We start from the raw sequence: 26,534 nt of genomic DNA, 5'->3' as shown, positions 1-26,534 counted from the left end.
TCCATCCCTATAACAAGGAAGCAAGGATGGTCAGATGCAGTGACCTGGTGGGCACAGGGCTTCTTAGTGGTTGGAACACAGTCAAGGGGAATTTGCCCTTCACCCCCAGGATGTGAATGATTCATGGCAAAGATGATTATTCTGACCTGGCTCGTTCACATCTTGTAACCTTTATTAAACCACTAGTAGTGAACAGACCACATAGGACCCTGCCCTCATCCAGCATACACTATAGTAACAGTTTCCTTTTCTGAGTCTCTTTGCTACTATTCACTGGATGTAGTGCTGTTTCTCAGAAGTGACAATTAGTGTTATACAATGTTGTGCAAAGAATCCTAAAAGCCTTCCAATTTTGGAAGTATATGTTTAATCATATTAAAACTCCCAAAGGGAGTAAGGGAGGGAGGCTTCGGGACAAAACTTGTAAAACCTATTCCCAAAGAATGATTAAATGACATTCTAAAGATGTGGTACCTGTAAGTTGTAGTCCACTTCCCCTACAGGGACCTGGACCCTCTGTCCATGGCTGCAAGGACAGCAGAGCTACCTTTGACAATATATAGTACATATTCTTATTATGGTTCACTTCTGTCCATCGAAGGAACAGCCTTTGACATGTTTACTTAAAACACAAAGCAGACCGCAGTCTTGGTGGGGGTTTTGCAAACTGAAGAAAACTGTGTTTTCTGTATCTGTATTAACACGGTCTTATATTTGAGATGATTTTTTTATCACCACAAAAGAAAAAATGAGGCTGATAAAATACTTTAATGATTTCTTAATGTAATCTATTGAAGTATTAATCAAGTTCACAAATCAGAAATGTACCAATCCATGCATGTTCACAAAGTGAGCACACCCACATAACCAGCACCCCAGAAGCCCTCTGATGTCCCTTCCAGTCAGTACCCACCCTCCCAAGGGTAATTGGTTATCTGACTTCTCTGACTGTATGTTAGTTTTGCCACTTTATATAAATGGAATCATACTGTATGCACTCTTTTTCTTTTTCTCTCTTTTTTTGGCAGCTGGCCTGTACAGGGATCTAAACTCTGGACCTTGATGTTATCAACACCATGCTCTAACCAACTGAGCTAATGGCCAGCCCGCATACTGTATGCATTCTTATTCCTGGTTTCTTTTACTCTTGCTGTATTTGTAAGATTCATCTGTGTTGTCCTGTATAGTTCAAGTTGGTTTATCTTTGTTGCTGTGTTGTATTCCATTGTATGAATATATTACAATCCATTTATGTATACTGCTATTGGTTGATGTTTGAGTTATTTTCAAATAATGCTGCTGTGGACATTTCATCATATTTTTTGATGAATATACAGGTGTATGTGAATGTGCATGTATGTGTATACAGCTTTCTGTTCCTCGGTGTCCACAAGAATTGGTTGCAGGACCCCATTTTTTTACCAAAACCTGTGGAAGCTCAAATCTCTGATATAATGCAGAATTTGTATATATATATATATATAACTTAAGCACATCCTCTTGTATGCTTTAAAAACTCTCTACATTACATATAATAACTAATGCAATGTAAATGCTGTGTAAATAGTTGTTATAATGTATTTTTAAATTTTGTATTTTTATTGTATTTTTTTCTTTTAAATTTATTTTTCTTAGTTGACCATGATAATTATATATATTTATGGAGTACAGTGTGACATTTGGGTACATTTATACTGTGCTCTGATCATATCAGTGTGCTTAGCATATCCATCACTTCAAACATTCGTCACCTTTGTGTAGTGAACATTCAGCATCATCTCTACTAGCTATTGAAAGATACACAGTACTCAGTTGTTGACTCCCCATATTGCTTTACAACACTCGATACTATTCTTCCTGTCTCTCTACAATTTTGTGTCTACTGACCACCCTTTCCCCACCCCCCATTCCTCGTCCCCCACCAGTCTTTTCTCTATTCTACTCGCTATTTCTATGAGATCAACTTTTTTTTTTTTTTAAGATTTTGATTTAAAATCTGTTTTATCTGATATAAATATAGGTACTTCTGCTCACTTTTGTTTTCCATTTGCATGGAATATCTTTTTCCATCCTTTCACTTTCAGTCTATGTGTGTCTTTGTAGGTAAGGTGTGTTTCTTGTAGGCAGCATATGGATGGGTTACGTTTCTTTATCCATTCAGCCGGTCTATGTCTTTTAATTAGGACATTTAATCCATTTATAGTCAAGGTTATTATTGATATGTGAGGTCTTACTCCTGTCATTTTGTTGGTTGTTTTCTGATTGTTTTGTGTATCCTTTGTCCTTTCTTCCTCTCTTACTGTTTATCCTTGTGGTTTGGTGGTTTTCTGTATTGATAAGATTTGGATCCTTTCTCTTTCTAATTTGTGTATCTGCTCTACCAGTAAGTTTTACATTTTCAAGTGTTTTCATGATTGTGGCTGTCTCATGTAGGTGTAGGGCTCCCCTAAGCATTTCTTGTAAGGCCATACTGGTGGTGATGAATTCCCTCAATTTTTGCTTGTCTGAGAAAGACTTTATTTCTCCTTTATTTTTGAAGGATAGCTTTGCTGCATATAATATTCTCGGCTGGCAGTTTTTTTCTTTCAGTACTTTGAACATATCATCCCATTCTCTCCTGGCCTGTAGGGTTTCTGCTGAGAAGTCTGCAGTTGGTCTAATGGGGATTCCCTTATAAATGACTTGAAGTTTTTTTCTTTCTCTTTTTATAATTCTCTCTTTGTCTTTAACTTTGGATAGTTTGACTACAATGTGACTTGGAGATGACCTATTTGGGTTGAATCTATTTGGGTACCTTTCAACTTACTGGATTTGGGTGTTCATATCTTTTCCAAGACTAGGGACTTTTTTCAGCTATAATTTCATTCAATAGGTTTTCAATATCTTTCTTGTTTTCTTCTTCTGGAATGCCCATGATTTAAATATTTGTTTGCTTAATAATATCACATAGATCTTGTAAGCTTTGTTCATTCTTTTTTCTTCTTTTTTTTTCTTCCCGTGTTATTTCAAAATTGCTACCTTCAAGATCAGAAATTCTTTTTTCTGCTTTATCTAGTCTGTTGTTGACACTCTCAAATGTATTTTTTATTTCATTCAATGAATTCTTCAATTCCAAGATTTCTGTTTAATTTTTTCTTAATGATATTTATCTGTTTGTTGAATTTCTTATTCAGGTCATGAATTGTTTTTCTGATTTTGTTGGTTTGTCTGTATTCTCTTGTATCTCGATGAGTTTCCTTAAGATAATTAATTTGAATTCTTTTTCTGGCAAGTTGGCAGTTTCCGATTCTTTGGACTTAACTGGAGCATTATTTTATGGGTTTTGGTGCTGTCATGTTACCTTGCTTTTTCAGAGTTCTTAACTTCCCTGCATTAATATCTGCATTTGGTGGAACAGTCACCTCTTTGAGTTTTATAGAGTGACTTGTGTGAAGAAAGACTTTCACCTGCCAGTGCATCCTAAGGTGTTGATTGGGTGTGCAATGGCTTTGTTCAAGATGAGTGTAGTAGTGTAGACTCTCTAGTTTCTTCAGCTGTAATCCACTTTCACTATGTCTGCAAGTGACTCAGGGACCTATGCTTTGGAGGTTTGTGGCAGTGGTGGCAGAGCTTTTCTGGGAGCAGGTTCACTAGGTTGGTTCACAGGCCGGGAGTATGCACATGCACCTGTGTGTCAGTTGTCTTGGGAGCTGGATCAATGAGGATATGGTTGCTGGACTGATTCTCAGGCTGGGGGTGTGGGCATATGGTATGTCAGGGTCTCCGGGACTGGTTTGCCAATGGCAGGGACACTGTGCTGCTTCTCTGACCACTGGTGGGCCTGCCAGTGGTATGTCATCCCAGCTGTTTCTCACTCAGATGCATATGCATGTGATGGCTAAAAGACTCAGGGGCGGGTCTTCTAGGGCTGTCACAGCTGAGCTCTTTCTCTTTGCCAGGGGTTTGGGTATGCTTTGGCTCAGCTAGTTGAGTGCAGTTCAGGATCTGGTCTGCCAAGGGCAGAGCTGCTGAGCCACTTCTCAGGAAATGAGTAAGTCACTAGGTGGGGCTACAGTAAGGGGGCCCTTCCAGTATATTCGTGGGTGATGGATGGGGCTGATAGGCAGGCCTGTCACGGGAGGGTCTGTCCCGCTGCTTCTTGGGTGGTGTGACTAGAATAACAGGTACTGTAAGTCCAGGCTTCAAGCTGCAGGGCTCAGGACATTGTGAGTGCTCTGGAAAGAGGGCAAAGGCTTATGGCTGGAGAAGCAATGTGGCTACTGGCTTCAGGGCAGGGCATGCTCCTAGCAAAGGCTATGGTTTCAAGATGGTGCTGTGTTGCATTGGCTTGGGTTACAAGCGTGGGGGGTGGGAGTGTACTATTTGCGCTCTTGTTCTAGAGCAATGCAGTGTGTGTATTCTAGGCAGCTCCCCACACTTGGCTCTGGGCTTGTCCTGCAAAACCATCTGCAGCCCTCTGTGGTGAAAATGGGGTTGGTGTTGGTCCTCTGCCCACATTTTTGCTGCAAAGGAAAATGCCTCCTCCATCAATCCCAGTGTCAGAGACATGACAACTGAGGCTGTGTGCCTCTCTCCTCTCCATGCTACCATCCTGGGCTTTCTGCACCATAGAGATCTCACCAGTCTCCTGTTGCACTCCTGTACTCTCCCACAGATGCTCCCATCAATATTTAGCTGTCTGTTAGTTTTTCTGGTCCTTTTCTGTGGGAAAAATGCACCCTGGGGACCACTAGTCCTCTATCTTGCACTACCTCTGTCTCCTAGGTCTGTTTTTTTCTCCCGAATATTTTCCGTCTGTGGTTGGTTGAATCCAAGGATGCAGAATCTGTGAATACTGAAGACCAAGCATATATTTATCTACGTGTGTGTATGTATATATGTGCACACACACATACACACAAATTTCTGTTGGAGATATACTTATGATTGAAATTGCTGGTTCTGTGGTTGTATGTCCAGTTATAGTAGCTATTGTTATAATATGGTTTACCGGTTTTTTCTCATACCACTAGTTTGTGAGAGTAGCATTTGCTCCACATTTTTGGCAACACTTGTTATTCTTTTTCATTATCTTGTGGGTTAGTCGTGGTACTTTATTGCAGTTTTATTTTGCATTTTCACTGGAATTTTTTTTAGGGGCAGCAACTTGACAATGATTCTAAAGGTCATTCGGGGGGAAATGAAAGAGTGATCATGGCCCAGAAAACTTCCAAGAGTAAAGTAATACAACATTTTTAAAATCTTTCATTCATTTGAAAAATATTTATTGAACATGTTTTGGTATATCTGCCAGGCATCCGTCTAGGAATTTGAGGACACAGCAGTGGAAAAGACAAGAAAAATGTCTTGTCCTGCCAGAGCTTTCCCTCTGGTTGAAGCAATCAAGATGTGTGCAGTCTTGCAAGCGTAGGCAGGTCAATTGAAAAGGATGCTCCTGAAACATTGCCTAGTGCAGTGATGACAAGAAGTGTCAGTCCATTTGGGCATTCTCTCACAAAGTTTGAGGGCAGCTGCAGAAAGAAGACACAGTGGCCCTGGGAAGCCATTGCCACTCATCAGAACTGGTGCTGGAAATGGAGCCTACTTGGCACACCTTTCCCTTGAGACCAGGTGATAATTTAGTATGTGATAAACATGGCTTCCTAAACACGAGGGAAGGGAGAATGATTTGATTTGAGGTCCTGGGACAACCCAGAGATTTAGTGGGAAAAACGAAGGTTGGAGGATCCTTACCTCAGACCACAAACAAAAATAAAGAACTGGTGTACAAAAATTTAAGGGTAAAAGATAAACCTGTATATAAAAAGCTAAGAGGAACTGTGGGTGAGTATTTTGTCTTGAGATGAGGAAAGACTAGTTTCTAAGCTTAGAAAAGTAATGGAAGAAATTGCCAAGGAGAAAAAAATCTGTAGACTCAATTATATAAAACTATCAAACTGGAAAAATATTTGCAACAAATATGATAGACAAAGTGGGGAAAAGGGCATGTTTGGACACTGTTGGTGGGAGTGTAAATTGGTACAATCTTTTCTGGAGAGTAGTGTGATAATAAGTACCAAGAGCCTTAAAGTTCCTCTCCTTTGACTTAACAATTTCTCGTCCGGGAGTCTAGCTTTAGAAAATTGTCGGGAATTTGGACAAATGTTATATACAAAGCTGGCTACCTTAGCTTTATTGAAAAATACCAAAAAACTGGAAATAATCTAAATGTCTACTGGTAGGAGAAAAATTAAATTGTGTTTTAAAATAAAATTAATTATTCACTGTCATAAGCAAACATAGATATAACTAAATCATAAAATTGCTATAATTAGTAGTGACATTTCCTTTATGTTTGAGTATGTTTTCCATCAGTGAGGAAAATTAAAATATAATTCACTCTTCTACACATCCAAAAAGCCATATTAAATGCTAACTGAAGAATAGTACGATTATTGGGCCATCTTTGAGGCTTTCTCTTATACTGTGCTAAAAAATGCTGATTTAAAAAACAATAATTTTTGATAATAGCCATTCTAAATAGCCATTGGGGTGAGATGATATCTCATTGTGGTTTTGATTTACATTTCCCTGATTAGTGATGTCGAGCATTTTTTCATATACCTGTTGGCCATTTGTATGTCTTCTTTTGAGAAATGTCTTTTCAGGTCATTTGCCCATTTTTAAATTGGATTATTTGTGGGTTCTTTTGCTGTTGAGTTGTTTAAGTTCCTCCTATATTCTGGATATTAATTCCTCGTCAGATGAATAGTTTGCAAATATTTTTTCCCCATTCTGTCAGTTTCCTCTTTGCCCTGTTGATTGTTTCCTTTCCTCTGCAGAAGCTTTTAAGTTTGATGTAATCCTATTTGTCTATTTTTGCTTTTGTTGCCTGTGCTTTAGAAATGGCTATTATTAAAAAGACAAAAAGTAACAAATGCTGGTGAGAATGTGGAAAAAAGGGAACTCTTATACACTGTTGGAGGGAATGTAAATTAGTATAGCCGTTATGGAAAACAGTATGGAGGTTCCTCGGAAAGCTAAAAATAGAACTACCATGTGATCCAGCAATCCCACTGCAGAGCATTTATCCAAGGGAAAGGAAATGAGCATAATGAAGAGATATCTGTACTCCCATGTTTTTTGGTTTTTTTAATGCATTCTTATGTTTATTGCAGCATTATCCATAATAGCCAAGATATGGAATCAACCTAGGTGTCTGTCAACAGATGAATGGATAAAGAAAATGTGGTGTATATATATATATATAAAATGGAATACTATTCAGCCATAAAAAAGAATGAAATCCTATCATTTGCAACAACGTGGATGAGCCTAGAAGACATTATATTATGTGAAATAAGTCAGGCATAGAAAAATAAATACTGTATGTTCTTACTTGGGAGCTAAAAAAAAAAGTTCTATAGAAGTAGAGAGTAGAATTGTGGTTAAGAGGCTGGGAAGAGGAGTGGGGAGGAGGACAGGTAGAGGTTGGTTAATGGAAACAAAATCACCACTAGATAGGAAAACTTTCTAGTGGTCTACAGTAGTGCTAGGTATCTGTTATTAGCCGTCATTTATTGTATGTTCTCAAATGGCTGGAAGAGAGGAGCCCAAATGCTCTCATCACAAAGAAGTGATAAATATTTGAGATTATGAATACACTAATTACCTCAATTTGATCATCACACATTGTATATAAGTATTGAAATATAATTCTATACCCCATAAATATGTACAATCAATACATGTTAATTAAAAATAATTTTTAAAAAGATGCTGTATATAAGAGTACAGTAGGTTGTATTCATATTCACTAAATATTTTGGTATTTTTATTGTGGTTCCTCTGTATGTGGAAAGATTTATATCCTTGGCATCTTGAAGTAATACATGGCCATGTGACCAACTTTGGCCAATGCAAGGTGGGAAATGTGTCATTTTCAAGGCAGAAGTTACAGGGGCCATCATATAGTTTGCCATATGTGTTTTCCTCTGCCATAAAAACTGTTTATGTCCCAGATGGGTGGTACTTCTTCAGCTGTGTAATGGAATGAAGATGATATGGGACAGCATTATAATCCACTCATAATGGAGGGGTAGTGCGAGTAAGAATAAAACCTTATCTTAAGTAACTGCTATTGAGAGGTTACTTGTAACCACAGAATGATCTAGCCTATTCTGCCTGATACAGGGAGCAACCTAAGGAACAGTCAGACAATGTGAAAATATTTAATAAAATAGTACTTCCTTTTGTGAATAAAAAAATAAAGTATATGGGAGAATGTGTGTAGGTTACATGTAAATCCTACACCATTTTATATAAGGAACTTGAGCATCCTATGGGGTCCTGGAGCCAATCCCCTGCAGATACCGATGGATGACTGTACTAGTTTCCTAATTGTATTTCAATGTTTTATTTGGGTGTGTGATCACTAAGTTTGTGTCTTATTATAAAGCTGTTATCTCTTTACAGAATTTAAGTCTGAAGATGCAAAGAGAGAATAGCCTTGTGTAACAGAGGATTCTCTTTTTTACAGTAAAAAAAGAATTCAAGTGCTCTCTAGATTTTTTGATAAACATTTTATGCTTGCATTTAAACTTGAAATATATGAGCAGAATGAGATGATCATTTAAAATCAGAAGTGAAAAATGTTATAAATTAATGGCCTCATTTTGCTGTAGCAATAAAACTACCAAGTACAATGACTTGAAAAAAGAAAAAAAAGATTAGGGGATAACCAAAGTCAGGAATCTGACTCCCTTTAAATGGACCTCAAAATGTTTTTGTTAGTTTATAATGATAACAAACATTTGCATGAGACTGAGACCAAAAAAAAGACATTACTGTAGAACATTTATAAAATGCTTATTGTGTGTAAGGCATTGTGCTTATTACATGATAATCTCACTTATTTCTAGCATCAGTCTTATGAAGCAGGTAATGTTGTTATACGCATTTTACAGATGAGGAACCAGAGGCCTAGGAGCTTTAGTTATTTACCCAAGGCCATTCAGATGGTAAGAGGTATGGCTCAGGCCTGAGGGACTCCAAAGCCTGTTACTGGATCTCTAAGCAAGGGCTTAGTCTGCATTTGAATTAATGTGTAGAAATAACAAATGATTTTTTAAAACAATTTTAATCAGGCTTAACTCTTGAGTTACAGAAGGAGGGGAGACACTGTCCTCACACTTCACTTCCCTGTGCACCCCCATCACTACGATGCCAGTGTGGTTCTTGTCACCCAACTAGGCCTGTTCTTGTAGCCCCACTGTCCTCCCCTCCCCAGCCTCCAAATCACTGTTTTATCCCCAGGATCAAGAGGTCCCCTCCTGCTCCATAAGGATCCCACATGATGCCCATGTTTCTCAGCATTTCAGCCTTTGGGACCCCATAGATCAGGGAATAGCAAATTCTCTCATCCTGGCTGTAATGCATACCACTAAAGGCAAGACCTGGGAGAACACTGTGAAGAATCATTGCTTGACACCTGATTCTTGTTGACTATTTCTGTATGATAATGCTCTAGAATGAAGAGTACACTAAATATAGTAACATTTAATACCTGCTTCCATAAAATCCCCCAAGAAGCCACACAGTTAATAGTTTGCTTTTCAGCTTAGCTTATTTATCATCCTTTCTTGTATCATCAATACTCTTCAAGCAGGAATAGGGGCAAAAGAACTAGATTGTTTTTCTCCATGACTTCATAATTAATTCTACATTTTAAAAAAGCTGTATGTCTGTGCTAAAGAACAGGACATAGTCTGTCTTTCCAAATTTCTGTAAACCAGGTTTTCTCAAGCTGAGCTGTTCACATTTTGTGCTGGCTGACTCTCTGTGTTAGGGGCCGTCCTGTGCATTGTAGAGTGTTTAGCAGCATCCCTGGCCTTTGCTCACAAGTACCCTTCTCTCAAGTTATGGCAATCAAAATTGTCGTCAGACATTGCCAGATGTCCTTTATGGGGAGAAATTGCCCTCAGTTGAGAACCACTGGTATAAACATAAAACTCAACAATCTTAATGTGTTTTTCTTTTTTCTTTGAATGATAGGAGGTAACTGTCATTGTAAAGAGCACATTATCATATCTGATATTTTATCCTCTGAATATTTTAAGCTTCTTTAGATATTGACCTCATGATTATATACTTTTGAGAATCAAATATGTAAACTATCATTTCATTCTCTCTCTTTTTTTTTTTTTTACCAGTATGCAAGCATTGAAAAAAATGGTGAATTTTTCATGTCTCCGAATGACTTTGTCACTCGATATTTGAACATTTTTGGAGAAAGCCAGCCTAATCCAAAGACTGTGGAACTTTTAAGTGGTGTGGTGGATCAGACTAAAGATGGGTATGTTTATTTTAAATTATCTTCTTCAATTTTTTTTGTTCAAAACAGCTTTCTTTTGCTTTCTTGATCCAGAAGTCATTAAATATAATGCCTCCCCATCTCTTAAGAGCACTTCTTCTATCTCTTACTATTAATATATTATTTTAGAAATAATTTTCTTAGCATTTCCTTCAATGGTCATTTCACAGTTGGGGATTCTCTCTATATTTTTTGACTAGTTTAAAGAACTCTTTATAGTTTCACAGAACTATTATAATCGATGAGGTGATATGAAGATATATCAGAGTGTTGGCATGTATGTTCGTATTTTTCAAGGCAGCTGTAAAATTGTGAGTAAATGTAAAACATAGCTCTATGAATGTAACTTTTCTATAATCTTTCCCTTTGCTCAAATCATCTTTAAAATATCATATGATTAAATGGTACGGATCTAGCAGACAGAATAATATGGTGATTCCAAATATCTAAGAAAGGTGTCTGCAAAAGTTGGAGGAAAGAGCTTGTTCCATATTAAATAGGACACTTTGCAAAATGCCTTTTGTTTTGTTTTGTTTTGTTTTCCTAGCAGTCTTCCCTGCTTACATTTTAAAAATGAGTTTTTCTTAAGCTGTATAAGCTTATAGTTGGCTTTCACCATTAAGCACAGAATTTTGGGTTCCAAACTCTTACTAATTTAAGAACCAATGCCCGTTAATAAAGTATAGTCTACGAGAACTAGTCTTCTCTACGTAAACTGTAGTGGACCTGGCCTTCTGTCCTAGCTGCGCGCCAGCTCCCCTTTTGACAGATTGCAGTTACTTTCCGTTGTGGGCTAGAGTTCTCTAGCTCTGTGCTTCTTCCATTTGTTAGAATTGTCATATGTCTGATGTTCCAACATGCAGTGGTTTAAGATACAACTAATGTAAAAATCTCTTGATGTATTTCGGATGTTCTCACTTTTACAAGCACTTCCTTTTTTTTTTTTTTTTTTTTTTTTTTTTTTTACTTATGCACCTTTTATACCATTTTTTCATGGAAATAACTTCCTGTAAAATGAAGGCCTTTAAGACTGGGAGAGAGCATGAAGGGAATTAGCAGATATGCTGCTGCAGTACCCTGGAGGATTGCTGGATTATACCTTCTCTCTTTGTTCAAGTGGCAACATTTTTTTTTTTTTCCTTTTTTTTCTTTTTAACCCTGTTACTTCTGTTTTCTACCTCCATCCCAAGGTGGGATTCTATGCTTGGTAGGAAAATGTATGAGCAGGCCTTTATTTCCTCACAGGAGCTCTCTAGGATGGTGAAGGAAGAAGCTGGGGTGTATTTCACACTAGTCCATTGAAGCAAAACCTACGCAGAACATAGATTTATTCTAGCCAATATTTTTCTGTGGAAAATTTGGTTGTTTCTATGCCCTCTATAACACCTCATGGTTCAAAGGAAGTGTGACTAAGCTCACATGCAGCATGAATTATCTGACTCAGTGTTTGGGATCAATTTTTTTCTAACTTGATAGTTTTAAAAAAACTTGAACTACAGAAGAGTTGAAAGAATACAGTGAACACACAATCTATACCCTTACCTAGATTGACTAATTGTTAACATTTTTACCATCTTAGTGCTCTCTTCATACACACACATAATTTTACCTTTTGGTTGGATCTTTTAAGTGTAATTTGCAGACATCACAATATTTCAGCATTTATTTTCCAACACTAGGAACATTCTCCTATGTAAACACCATACCATTATCATACTTAGGAGGATTAATAATCATGTCAAATATCATCTAATATCCAGTCCATATTCAAATATACTAGATCTTACCACCCACCACCACTTCAAATAGCTCATTACTTTTTCTGTTTCTTCCTTTTTTCTTTGTTTTTTGGTCCAGTATCCAGTCAGGGTTCTTGTACTGCATTTAGTTTGTCATGTCTCTTTTAATGCAGAACGGGCCCTCGAATTTTATAGTTTTTTGTGATAATTGACTTTTAAAATCCAGGCTAGTAATTTTGTTGAAGGTCCTGCATTCTGGACGTGTCTGGTGGTTTCCTCACGATTAAATTCAGAGTAAACTTTTGGATGCAGGTTAGTAGATATCCTGTACGACCTATTGTGTTACCCCAGCACTGATGATGCTAGCTTTGATCACTTAGTGAAGGTGTTTCCACCAGATATTTCCATTGTGGAGAGTCCATCCTTTTTTTTTTTCATTTTGTGATTAGTAGATAATCTGTAGGGTAATACTTTGAGTTCACATGGATATCCTGTTCCCCAGCAACCATTCACCCTATGGTTGTAGCATCTGTGATGATCCTTTCCTGACTCAGTTATTATATTAGTATTTGAAAAGTGGTGATTTTTCTATCATTTCTCCTATATTTATTGTTCAGTATTCTTTGGTAAAGGAAAGCTTCCTTCTCTTCACCCCTTTCCCTTCTTTCTTAATCTTTTATATCAATATAAATTTGTGGTTTTATTAATTTTTAATTTAATGTGTTATAATCCAGCACCGTTATTCTCTTAGATGCTCAGATTGTCCCAGTCTGGTACCGTTGACTGTTGTTTGCTCTTGGCAAATAAGATGTTCCAGGCTCACCTTGGAGTGTTCCTGCCTTTCACCTGGAAAGCCCTCACTCCTTTTAGTTGGAGGTGGTACTCAGAAGCAAAGAGTTAGTCACTGGCTTATTGTTATAAGGGTGTTACTGTGTTTCTTTGATTTTTCAGTGAAGAGCTTGGTAATATACTTTAAAAAAATTTGAAAGTATGCAATGATGTTTCCTGTTTAAATTTAACATTACAGGATATTTCTTTGTTTTTAAACTTTTGTATCTCTTTCTCTCTTCAATGAAAATTTTCATTTCTATATACATTAATATATTTATGGGCATTACTTTTATGTAATTGGAATATCTGCTGATGTATTTTGCCTTCTGTCCCCTGTCTGATTAATACACATGCCTCTCCTTTTTAAAAAAACATATAATTTCAAAAAATATAGCCTTTAAATTTATTAGATGTGAACAATGTAACATACATTTTAAATATATAACATAAAATATATGTTTTTTCAAAAGCATGTAACAAATTTGAAAGGTTGGCTTTGTTTTCCTGGTTTTGCAGAGGAAATAACGGAGGTCCTTGGTATTCAAGCAATTTGCAGCAAAAAGGTGCCCAGGGCTATTTGGCTCCAAACTTCTGGGCCTTTCACATTTTCTGGGCTTCCCCTTCTCATAATCTTTCAGTCCTCTTTAGCCTGACATTTCTTTTAGATTTTGCATTATCTTAAATCTCAGTGTTTTACTGTGACAGGAAAAATATTAGATGGCCTTGATCCTTTGCCCTATAGCTAACTTTTTTTTAGTTGCAGAAACAATAAACATCTCAATTTTAAAAGGGAAAACAACCACCCATAGTTTTCTCACCTTGACACAAATATTTAGAATTTGAGTATCTTCCATGATTTGTTAACCACATAGATATTTTTTCATAACTTGAATTCATTTGAATTGCAATACTTTTACAATCGTTTAGAATATATTTCATCTCTCCATATGTTGTTCATATTAAATGTTTAAATAGCTTCATTTTCTCTCAAATTGATGTGCCATACTTTATGAATTCATGCTCTTATAGAATTATTTCAGGCTCCAGTTTTCTGCTATATGTAATATTGGACCGAGCATCTTCATGCATATAACATTTTCCCCTTCTGCTTAATTACCTCCTTAGAAAGAATGTAGGAGAGGGATTCCTGGGTCTAAAAGCAGAAATATGGGGTGCCCCACCATATGTGTTACGGTAATGCTTTCCAAAGTGACTGCACAAGTTGATGAACTCACACAAGGTATTTAAGCTTACTGAGTTTATTAGTCCATTTTTGTGTTGCTATGACAGAATACCTGAGACCAGACAATTTACCCAGAAAAGATTATTTGGCTCATGATTCTGGGACAGCTGCATTTGGTGCAGGCTTCAGGCTGCTTCTACTCATGGCAGTCTCTGTTTATAGTCTCCCTGCCTATGTTTGCAAAGAAATCACGTGTTAACAGAGGAAGCAAGAGATGGAAGGGGAGGTGCCAGGCTCTCTTTAATGACCTGCTCGAACTAATGCACTCTCCAGGAAGGGTATTAGTCTATTCATGAGGGCTCTGGTCCATGACCCAAACACTTCCCATTAGGCCTCACCTCTTAAAGGTTCTGCTTCCCAACACTCCCACATTAGAAATCAGATTCCAACATGAGTTTTGGTGGGGGCACACATATTCAAATTGTGTCAGTGAGCTACTAACATACCATGGGGCCAGCGTTTGAGCCTAGCCCTGCCCCAGACCTGAGGCCCCCAAAGCTGTGCATGCGCCATTTTCCCTAACACACAGCTCCTCAGTGCTTACTTCACAGATAGGTATATACATACACCTGTTCCTAATGCAGACTGTGAATGCCTTCATTTCCTCTTCCTTTCGCTTTCTTTGGACCCATAGCATTTGTCAAGGTCACAAGTCATCTTCCCAAATCAACTACTGTTTCTTGAAAGAATAACATGACAGAAGCCACATGTCAGCCCTGGAACAAACATGCACAACAACAGGAAGTTCTGGCTTGGCTCCCTTCGTCTGGCCAGGCTCTTTTGGGATGTAATCACCTAGCTTGACTGGACAGAGGGATTTTATTACATAACCTGATTACAATTTGAAAAACTACTTGTAGATTGACAACTTCAGTTTTTAAAAATAATGTCAGCCATGTTGATTCAGGTGTCACAGTGAATTGAAATACTCATTTTTAGGTAGTTTCTGGCCCATTACCTGTAGTTCCTTGAGGGGAAGAACCAGCTTCTGTGTATTTTATTCTCTCCAGTCCAATCTAGTCCTCATCTAGTGTCTGGTCTTGTTCATATCAATTTGTTTACTCCATTTTCTAATGAAAGCCTAGGAGTGGAAGCTGGGGTCAAATTCTAGGTTACTCACTGTAGTAGGCTGAATAATGGCCACCTGTTGATATTAAGTCCTAATTCTTTGAATTTGTACATGTTACCTTATTTGGAAAAAGGGTCTCTGCAGATGTAACTAAGAATTCTGAGATGAAGAGATTACCTTGGATTATCTGGTTACCCTGGGCCCTAAATTCCTCTTTATAATATAGAGGCAAAAGGAGATTTGACATAAACAGGGAAGAGGAGGAGACAGTGTGACCACAGAGGCAGAGATCAGAGTGATGTGACCACAAGCCAAGGATTGCCTGGCTCCACCAGAAACTGGAAGAGACAAGGAAGGATTTTCCCTTAGAACCTTCCAAGAGAGTCTGTGGCCTTGTTGGCAACTTGATTTAGAACTTCTGGTCCCAGAACTGTGATAGAATAAATTTTTGTTGTGTTAAGCCACCCAGTTTGTGGTAATTTGTTTTACTTATTTTTAATTGACAAATAAAAATTACATATAGTATATTTATTGTGTACAACACAATGTTTTGAAATATATATAGATTGTGAAATGGCTAAATCAAGCTAATTAATTTATCCATTATCTCACTTGTTTTTTTGTGGTAAGAATACTTATAATTTTCTCTTAACAATTTTCTAGTGTATAACTATATGTTGTTTTTTACTATAGTCATCATGTTATACAATAGATTTCTTGAAATTTATTCCTCCTGTTAACTAAAATTTTGCATTCTTTGACCAACATCACCCAAATACACCCCTCACCCCACCACCCCCTGCCCTGGGTGCCAGTTCCTGGTAACCATCATTCTACTCTCTGCTTCTATGAGTTTGACTTTTTTAAATTCCATATGTAGGTGAGATCATGTGCTGTTTGTCTTTCTGTGCCTGGATTATTTCACTTAATGTCCTCCAGTTTCATCAATATTGTCCCAAAACTTCTGAATAGTATTCCATTGTGTATATATACCACATTTTTTGTATCCATTCAGCTGTTGGTGGACACTTGGGTTGGTTCCTTATCTTGGCTATTGTGAATAGCGCTCCTATGAACATGGGAGTGCAGCTGTCTCTTCAACATACTGATTTCATTTTCTTGTGGTAATTTGTTACAGCAGTCCTAGGAAACTAATACATTCATGTAGCTATTATCTCTGTGGAATTAGAAAGCCTATAATTGTGAAGTATTTTCATTGACCAAAGACCAGTCTGATCTGCTTTTTCCAGTGGTAGCTTTTGGCTTGGTCCAGACATTTTCCAGGCTGAGACCCCTGCCGTAAACTGTTCATGAAGGTCTGGCCCCTTCATGAAGACTTCATCTATGTGTAGGTTTGGGCTGACCTCTGGGTGGGGAAATCAAGCATCCTTATGCTACATGAACTTATGGTTTCACCACTTCAGCTTGTTGGCAAAGGGATCCTGTTTTCTGGAGCACACTTGTTTCTAGTTAATTATTCATGAGGTGCTGATTTAGTGGGAACTTCTCACTGAGTACTATCCAGTCAGTCATTCAGCAGCTATTCGAGAACCTCATCTCTCTGCCTGGCAGTGTTGTGTGTACTGAGGATAACATGGTGAGTGGAAGAAACACAGTGCTTGCCCTCTTGGAACTTCTAATTTAGCAGAGCAGGCAGGTGTTAGAGAACCACAGATACATGTGAATTGACGTTGTGATACTGCTGTGAAGGAGAGACATGGTGTGAGAGACAGCAAATGGGGCTTCTTGGGCTGGAGGTCAGGGAAGACTTCCCGTGAGTGACATTTGAGCTGCAAGAGTTGGGGATGGGGATGCAGAGGACAGAGCGTTGCAGGCAGAGGGAGCAGTTGTTGCAAAGGCCCGGAACTCTGAAATGCAGAGGCTGGCAGGCCTGGAGCATTGAAGTGCAGAGTGCTGTGGTGGGAGGGGGCCCATGTCCAGACCGTGCAGGGACTTGTACTTCATGTTAGGGATTGGGGGGTCTATCTTAATTGATGGAGACCCATGAGAGGCTGGTTTGAATCACAGCATACTTGTTGCTACTATTCTTTGTTTTGTTTGGGTTTCCCTGCATTTCACTGTTTTAATTAATTTAATGATGGATTATTCAATTTATGAAGTTTCTTAAGGGAGTTAAGAAACTTTGAGTGCCCAGGTCTGGAAGCCTTGTGTTTGATGGGCTCATAAGTGAGGAAGGCTTGTCTCAGCATCTGATGAGGAGCAGGTGGGTGTCTGAGGGCTTCCCGGGGCCCAGACCCTCTTCCTGATTTCCAACTGCATAGCTAATTTGTGAATTCTCCGCTTGCTCTTGGATATGTGTGTGGATTTTTGATGTGTCTTTTAGATTTTGGTTGTGTTTATATGCTTTTATTTAAAATAGGAATGAACCTTTGAATATCATCTAAGTGTTAAATGTAATTTTTATACATTGTGCACACAGCTTATCTACTAAGGGCAGAGTGAAAATAAATATCGTATGGGTTCCTTTGAGCTTTGCAAACATGTGTCTATTTGTTTTTGAGGGTAAAAAACTGTGTTCACCAGTGCCAGTCCTTCTCACCTGGGAAGACTAAGTGCGGCCTAGAACAAGTGGGGGTGCTGAGGGCCAGGCTTGCTGCCGGCCACAGGTGCCGACCCTGACTGTGAGGGTGGGCACTCGGGGCTCAGGTATCTGACTGTTGCTAGCATCATGTATGAATTCACCACATGTGCATTTTTCCATCTCAAGCGTGGAGCCTCTTGCACTCCATGCAAGGACAAAGTCGGCTCTTCTTTTGAGAAAGGGAATGTCAGATATCCTACTTCATTAGTGATGGGCCACCGGGCCCAACTTACTGCCTTGTCAGTCCCCATGTTGTTGAATCAAAATGATAGTAATATAATCCGCATCTGCAAATAATTCCTTGCTGTTCAGAGTAAAGAGACTCATCCTGATGCATGAAGAAAAAGCGTGTCAAAGAAGAAATGATAGAAAAGAAATCTAGGGTTTTAAAATGTGTGGCCTCTATAAATAAAGCATGTTCTATGCCTTTCCCATGTTAACTATTATCCATCTAAGGGGAAAAAAAATACGACCTTTTAAATACTTCACAAGGTGAAGGAGGATATAATAATGTTGATGGTAAAATCATTTCTATATACCTGTTTTCACTTTGTGAGGCCCTCGCATGAAATCCAGGCCTTGGCCACATGCTGGGAGTTAATGAGGTTTACAATTGACAATGCTTAAAGAGTATTAGGGTAATGTATTTAAACATCAGCAGTTCACAGCTCAAAATAAATGCTCCTCATCTGTCAGATATCATCCAAATCAGTAAGAGGAGGCCTTTCAATTTGTTAATGAGGAAAGTTTTCTACACTACTAGGTGGACACAGATTTTAGATAAACACCTGAACTTCATAAATTATAGAATTAAACAAAGGCATCTCTTTAATTAAAAAAAGATAATAATCAATAATCAACAGCAGTCACCTGAAAAGCTTAAATTTTCTTCTTAATCATCAGACTCCCAAATTAATCTACCAAAACAAAAAGCCTCATTAACAGCTCTCATTGAATCAGTGTTATTTTCTTCTTTCTCTCAAGATGTCTGATTAACCCCCTTTCTTTTTGTGTTACTCACTTCGTATTAATATCTGATGTCTGAAATCATAGCGTGCAGTGTGGTGGCTAGACACTGTCTACGCAGAGTAAATTAAAAAGAATTTTTAAAAAGGTCTGCATTATGTCGCTAATGTATTAGAAAATCTTTAGGAATGTCAGGTGCCTAGGTTTTATTTTTCTTTTTAATTCCAGAAAGGGTTGATTAATGACTAGGTACTGATTTTGCTTCTCATTCATATGTACGGATAGCCCTTCTCCTCCTCCTCCCCTCCTACTTACCAAGCCAGTCCTTCTTTTGGAGGGTTTTGCTGAAAAAGGGAAGGTGAAATATGGGACCACAACTGGAGGAAAAAGGGAGGCCAAAGTGGAGTCTTTTGTAGGTATGCTGAAGAGAGAGACTTAGTAGAGAATAGAGAAAATTAATATGCGGAGAGAAAAGGGAAACGTTCTGTTGCGTTGTCTAGGAAGCTGGCTTCTCATAGGAACATGTAAAGTTCGTCTAGAACAGCCGTCCTCCAGGTGTAGTCAGTGGACCTCTGCGAGTCCTTGAGATCTTCTCAGGAGTGCAGGAGGTCAAAACTATTTATATGATACTACTAAAGCCTGATCTGCCCTTTTCGCTGTGTTGATATTTGAACTGATGATTCCAAAAGCAATGGTGGTAAAATTGCTGGTGCCTTAACACCAAATAGTTATGGTCTGAATGTTGTGCCCCCCAAAATTCATGTTGAAACCTAACCTCCATGGTGATGACCCTAAAAGATGAGACTTTGGGGAGGTAATTAGGTCATGAGGGCTCTGCCCTTGTAAGTGGGATTAGTGTCCTTATAATAGAAGCTTGAGGGAGTGAGCTTCTTTGTCCCTTCCGCAATGTAAGGATACATAGAAGGTGCCGTCAGTGAGGAACGGGCCCTCACCAGACACGAAACCTACTGGCACCTTGATCTTAGCCTTCCCAGCCCCTGGAACTATGTGCAATAAATTTCTGTTGTTTATAAATTTCCCAGTCTAAGGACTTTGTTATAGCAGTCTGAACGTATTAAGACAGATGCCAAGCCAAATAGTATGAGTAGTCATTATATTATTCACCATACGCTTATTACCATAATAATGCCAATTCTGCTTCAGTATACCCTTGAAGAAGCAGTAAAAATTATTGATTTTTAAATTTTGCTGTTGAATACACACCATTTAAAAATTCTATGTAGCTGAATGGGAAGTACACATGAACTTCTTACTGTAGTGTGATGGTTGTTTGGAGAAAACCTCTTAAGCAGTTGCTAGCTGAGCTAGTCTTTTTTGTCTTTTTCATGGAGTATTATTTTTATATGAAAGAATGACTTATTTGAAAGAATGAAAATCTTCACAAAATACTCCTTCCTTTTTTAACTATGAATCTGCGTGAGGCTGAAATCCTTCATATCCTTCAACCAAAACAACATATTACAGCAGATTAAATGCAGCTGTCTTTCATTAAATCAGACATTTAAGAGATTTGCAAAGATGTAAAGCTGCTTTTCCCACTAAATTTTTTGTTTTAAAAATGTTATTTTTCATACAAATATGTTATTAATATTACAGTGTAATAGACTTATTCATTTTTTAATGAATTAATAAATATTTTTTAATTTCTCAGTTTTAATTTCTAATACAGTAAATATGATGGATATAACCCACATAAAAAAAGCTCTTTGGGTCCTCAGTAATTTATAAGTATGTAAAGGGATTCTGATACCTAAAAGTTTGAGAAACACTGAGTTACAAAAGTGGTAGGGGAGATAAGAGACTAGGGCAGGGATATAGTGTAGACTTGGGATTGGGGTTTAGGGGGAAGTTTTCTTCTGGTTTCCTTGACTTTTTTCCAGGAAATAGATGAGAGGGAGGTGCAGATTGAGGTATTGGCAGTTTGTGGAGAGAGAATAATATACTAAATAGTCTTCTAGAAGAGGGAGGGTGAATGGATAAGGGAACAGCATGACTGCTGGGCAGGACCCACCTGAAGGCTTTGAAGGTTTGTGGTCATGAATGTTAGTGAGACCAGTCAGTAGGGCTGTGTGTTTTCCAGCTAAGTTCAGCTATTCAGGTTCAAGCATGGAGTAAGAAGAGTTGTATATAACCAGAGTCAAGGTCTTGGCCATTCAGTAATCCAGAGTAGGAGAGGTTCCAGGGAGGTGTGGGGCATGCAAGGGAGCAATTATAATGACTGACTGTAGATGTAGTCTGGGTAAGGGGCAAAGAGAGGACATTGGGGTAAGGGGCAATGGGGGATGGTGAAAAGGTGATAGGCTTCATGAATTGTAGGTTTCAGTGTGGTTGAAGATTGTTGAAGTTGGAATATCGGAGGGAGTGACCAGAACGACTAGGAGATAGTGGTCAGAAAGCAAGTTGCATGAAATTGAGAATGCAGAGTTATTAGTAATGGCAAAAGTTCAGAGTCTGACCATGGGAGTGAGTGGCTGAGGAAGGGTAGAGAAAAGATCGTTGGAATAAAGGAGTGAATGTAGTTGGAAGCCTTGCTGTTTGAAGGATCAGTGTATTGAAGGATCAGTATATTGAAGGATTAGTATGTTGAAAATGTTTCAGTCTGAAGGATAAGTATACTGAAAATATTGAGAACTGAGGTAGGAGTGGGGTTGGAGAGAGCGTCAGTGAGCAAGGAGCTAAAAAGTGGCGTAGGAGGAGGAATCAGGTTATTAGGTGATAGGAAATAGGAGGGGTGCTGAGTGGTATAGTCAGAGGATGTAAGTATTTAAACTGGGGGGGTTAGGAAGAAGGGGGTGGGGGCCTGTCTGAAAGAGGCAATGGGGAGGAAGCACCTGCCCACCCTGCTTATATATAGGCCTGGTGCAATGCAGCACTGCAGGAGGAAAGCCCATTCCTTCTTAAGAGTGGATTACAGAGGAAGCATGGTCCTCATTGGAGAGCCAGGTATTGGTTAGGGCAAGAAGGTGAAGGGAAAGAGGATCCCTCTGAAAGAGATCTCTTTATGGAAAGGATTGAGGAGGAGATTTTGCTCGCCATGGACGGTGACTTCTAGAGGGCACAGCAGAAGGGTTTCTGGGAGATGGTGACTAAAGAGGGCAGGTGCAGAGACTCATGGGGGTGAGATGTGGATGGTAAAGGGTGACTGGGAGTCTGGGGCTGCTGGTGGACTCCGGATTGTGCCTGCTGGAAGATAGGGATCTTTGCTGAGAGGTAAGGAGGCCTGGCGAAGGGCAATTTTATTACTAAAAGAACTTTTTTTTTTTTTTTTTTTTTTTTTTGTCTTTTTCGTGACCGGCACTCAGCCAGTAAGTGCACCGGCCATTCCTATATAGGATCAGAACCCGTGGCGGGAGCGTCACCGCGCTCCCAGCGACGCCGCGCTCCCAGCGACGCACTCTCCCAAGTGCACCACGGGCTCGGCCCTAAAAGAACTTTTAAAACAAAAGTATTTTGTAGGTAGGAGCTCTGCCGATGCTTCTTTCTAGGTGGTTAGTCCAAAAGGTGAAGGAAACCAATAGTTACTGAGCGTATACTGGGTTCCAGATCTGGTGTTAACAATTTCCACCTATTTTCTTATTTAATCTTCACACAATCCTTAAAATAGGTATTTTTACCTTCTTCTTACAGAGGGGAGGTGCAGAATCAGAGAGGTTAAATAATCTGCTCAAAGTCATACATCTAGCGTGATAGAACTAGACTTTGGATCCAGTTTTTTTCTGGCTTATGCCCAATCTGCTCTACTGTGAAACTTTCTATGCACCGAGAAGGATATTTAAAATTGAGCTTTGCTTGAGAACTCTGCTTAGAAGTTCTGATGCCCTTTGCAAGATTCTTAGCCCCTGTGACTAGTCATTTGGCCAACATAAGGTGAACGTAAAACCTCCATGAGCTGCCCTGACTATTATCCACACTCACAGACTTAGAGAAAACTGGACTCACATTCCCATTTCTCTCTCTTTTTTTTTTTTAAAGAAACCCAGGAATACTTTTCTGCTTTTACTATTGTTATACCGAACCTTGAGCTACCATTGCATATCGTAGTCTCAGAATACTTATCTTTACTTGGCCAACATAAAATACCAACTCTTCTCCCATTTTCTTTTCAACATATCAAGGTGCCCAGTAAATGTTTGAAAGCAAACACTGTTCCCTCCCTCTTCTCTTGCTTGGAGAGTGGTGTGGGGAGACAGGCTCCATCTTGCTTTAGCTGGACCATAGGTGTTTAAAATTCAAATCTAAAACGTTAAAGGAAAGCAAGTATAAGCTCCGTTTCCTAGCTATTTGCGATTCTGTTTCTCTACCAATGCCAGTTTAGGGCAGAGCCCTCATGAACACATTAATGCCAGTATTGCGGGAGTTCCTTATAAAAGGAGGAGTTCACACCCCCCACCCTCACCCATGTGATGCCTCCACCAAGTAATGATGCAGCAAGAAAGCCCTCACCAGATGGCAGTGCCTTCATCTTGGACTTCCCAGCCTCCAGAACTGTGAGGAAATAAATTTTTCTTTTTTTATAAATTACCCAGTCTCAGGTAGTTTGTTATAGAAGCACAAAACAGACTAAGACAAAAACGTTAGGAGATTTAGTGCCTATTTACTTTCCCATCGATTGTGGCATAATTGTCAATGAATCCGTTTCTAGTAAATACAGTGAGATCCTCAGATTTTAATGAAGCTTTTTGAGAGTAAGACTTCATGGAAATCTGATATAAAGGTTTTGAGATCTTCAGTTTGGAAAAAGCAAGAGGTGAAAGAATTTAACTCTCAGAAATTATAGGGTAATATAATAAAGGATAGATGGTAAAGTACAGCGAACTTCTGTTACAGATCTGAGAGAACCTTGAAACTTAAAAAATATAAGTTAATTTCAGGTTTATTTATTCATTTAACAAATATTTGTTTACACCAGCAATGTGCCAGAGACTGTTGTAAGCAAAAAAAGGTAAACATTGTGCTCCTATATAGGAAACAGGTAATATAAACAAAATATATGTATATATATGATATAGAGGCAGGTAGCTGTACCCATTAAAGTGCTATTGTTGATAGGATGGTCAGAGAAGATTTCTCTGAAAAGTGACATTTGGGCACAGACTTGAATGAGAAAGAACCATGTGGACTCTAGGGGTTGAGCCTTCAGGATAGATGGAATATCAGCTGCAAAGAGCCTGGGATGGGAAGGTACTTGACATGGTTAAGCAGCAGCAAAGAGACCAGTTTGGCTAGTAAATGGTGACAAGCAGGAGAGTAGAAGAAGTCAAAAAAGTATCCAGAGGCCAGATTATATAGATCTTGTAGAATTTTATTCCAAGAGCAGTAGAAGTCACAGGTTAGTTTTGATCATGGGAATGACACAAATGATCTGCATTAAATTTTGAAAGGATCTCCCTGGCTGATTTGTAGAGAGTAGCATGAAGTGGGCAAGAGTGGAAGAAGGGGAAATCAGTTAGGAGGATACTACAGTAATCCATGTAAAGGATGGTGGCAGGACTAGAGTGCTAGTTGTGGAATGGTAAGAAGTGGTTGGAATTGGGATTTTCTTGATGGATTAGATATGAATATGGGGGAGGGCAGTCTAAGTATCTGAGGTAGGGGATGTTGGGGGAGGAGTACGTTTGGAAACAAAATTAAGAGTCCTTTAGAACATGTTAATGTTGGGATACCTATTAAACATTCAATTGGGAGGTAGGCTGTTTCATGAATGGGTCTGGAATTCAGGGGAGAAGTCAGGTTAGAGATGGGAGTCAACCAAATTACTTCTGTGGGCTGAGCCAATTCTCAGCACAAGGAATTGGTGCTATAATAACTTCTGAGGGTTCAATGAGTTGGTGGTGGTTTTTTGTGGGAATGGGAGTCTTTTTTGGTAGAGTATTATGAAGTTATAGATGTTTATACATTTAATGCATTTTAATCAATTGCATTTATCTCATTTTTGGCCAGCCCTTTATGTTTTCTTCTTTGTCCTTTTTGACATGGTCCATTGATATTTGATAGCTTCTTTGCTTTCTGGCAAAATAGGATGTTACTTTATGTATTTCCTGCTTCAGACCTAGAATAAGCTTCTCCTTCTTGGAGCCCTTATTCTTTTCAACGGGTAGCTGTATTTAGAGACCACAATCTGGTATTAGGTGTGCTTCTTACTTTTGGGCTGTCATTACTTTGAGAACATTTCAATGGATAAGACCTTTTCAGTGGGGGAGAAAAAGTCTTCATATTGTTATTTCTGATTCAAAGATAAATTGAACTGACAAATTAAATTCAAAGTATTTTTATTTCTTTGATTTTATTGCTTTATTCTTTCATTGAAAAGCTTGGTTACCAGCAACATTCACATAATTATATATTTGCAATATGTAAGACATATTCAAAATAATAACACCTGTATTGCTAACAATTAGATACTGAATGCAGTTTAAGATTTCCTTTCAGCTCCACTTGTGCTTAGAGTGTATTCCACAAAATACTGTGTTCTCGAGCTATTTGAAATAAATTCATTTCTCTGTGTGGTTTTGCCACCAACTTGATACATGGTTAGGTTCATTTGTTCCAGTTTGTTTTCAATTTTTAGGGATTGCTTTTATTCTTTTAGACTTAATTGAATTTTTGAATATGTAAAACATATGTTTCCCAAGTCAAAACTATAAAACCAAGGAAGGAATACTCAGGAAAGTCTGACAACATGCCTGCGCCCTTCACCCTGTCTCTTCCCTCCCCTTCATAGGTCTGTTGTCCTTTAGACTTTTGTTTCTCTTTCTACAGGGTATTTCTCCCCCAAAATTTCAGTAAATTGGTTTGTATATTCGTGTTCGTATTTTGCTCCCCATTCATATCCAAAAGGTAGCTATACAATCTCTATATACTATATACACACTCCTATGAAAGAGTATGTGTGTGTATGTATATTTAGTATATGCACATGTGCATGTGTACTAGTCAGGGTTCTTCGAAGAAGTAGAGCCAGTAGGATATTTGTATATATATTTATCATAAGAAATTGGCTCCTGTGATTATGGAGGCTGAGAAATGCTACTATCTGCAAGCTGGAGACCCAGGAAAGGCAGTGATATGGTTCAGTTTGACTCTGAAGGCCTGAGAACCAGGAGAGCTGATGTATGATTCCTAGTCTAAGGGCAGGAGAAGATCTATGTCCCAGCTGAAGCACTCAGGCAGAGAGAACAAAGTCTCCCTTTCACCAGCTTTTTTTTCTGTTCAAGACCTCAATGGATCGGATGATGCCCACCACATTGGGGCTGCAGTCTGTTTTATCCAGTCTACCTATTCAGATGCTGATCTCATTCAGAGTCAGCCTCATAGACACACCCAGAAATAATGTTTAATCTGGGCATCCCATGTCCCAGTCAGGTTGACACATAGAATTAACCATCACAGTGTGTGTGTGATATTAATCCCCAGAGGAGACACACACACACACACACACACACACACACACACACACACACACACACACACACACACACACACACACACACACTTTTAAATCTTTTATGCATATATTCTGAAGCTCATGCTATAAATATGTAAGGAAATTTTCATTCTTTTTTATGTCTGCATAGTATAAGAATATCCATTTTTAATTATGTCTCCAATTTATTCTAATACCTGTTAAAGTTTGCAGGCCAGTGCTTTTAAGGTTTATATTATTGAGGACACAAGATCTTTTCCTAGACCATCTGTTAGGTCTATTGTCAAAG

The 26,534-nt window shown here is 38.6% G+C and overlaps 1 protein-coding gene across 1 annotated transcript in view; it reads left to right on the top strand.

Moving 5' to 3' along the window:
* The window catches only part of SLC25A13 (solute carrier family 25 member 13), a 192,309-nt gene that overhangs the window by 29,719 nt on the left and 136,056 nt on the right, over nucleotides 1-26,534 (top strand). The window contains exon 3 of the mRNA XM_063099805.1: nucleotides 10,191-10,333. Within this exon, the coding sequence (XP_062955875.1) occupies nucleotides 10,191-10,333 (143 nt within the window). The remainder of the gene's footprint in view (nucleotides 1-10,190; nucleotides 10,334-26,534) is intronic.

Source organism: Cynocephalus volans, chromosome 6 (assembly GCF_027409185.1).
Source record: "Cynocephalus volans isolate mCynVol1 chromosome 6, mCynVol1.pri, whole genome shotgun sequence".
Classification (NCBI taxonomy): domain Eukaryota; kingdom Metazoa; phylum Chordata; class Mammalia; order Dermoptera; family Cynocephalidae; genus Cynocephalus; species Cynocephalus volans.
This window is presented reverse-complemented; position numbering and strand designations above follow the sequence as displayed.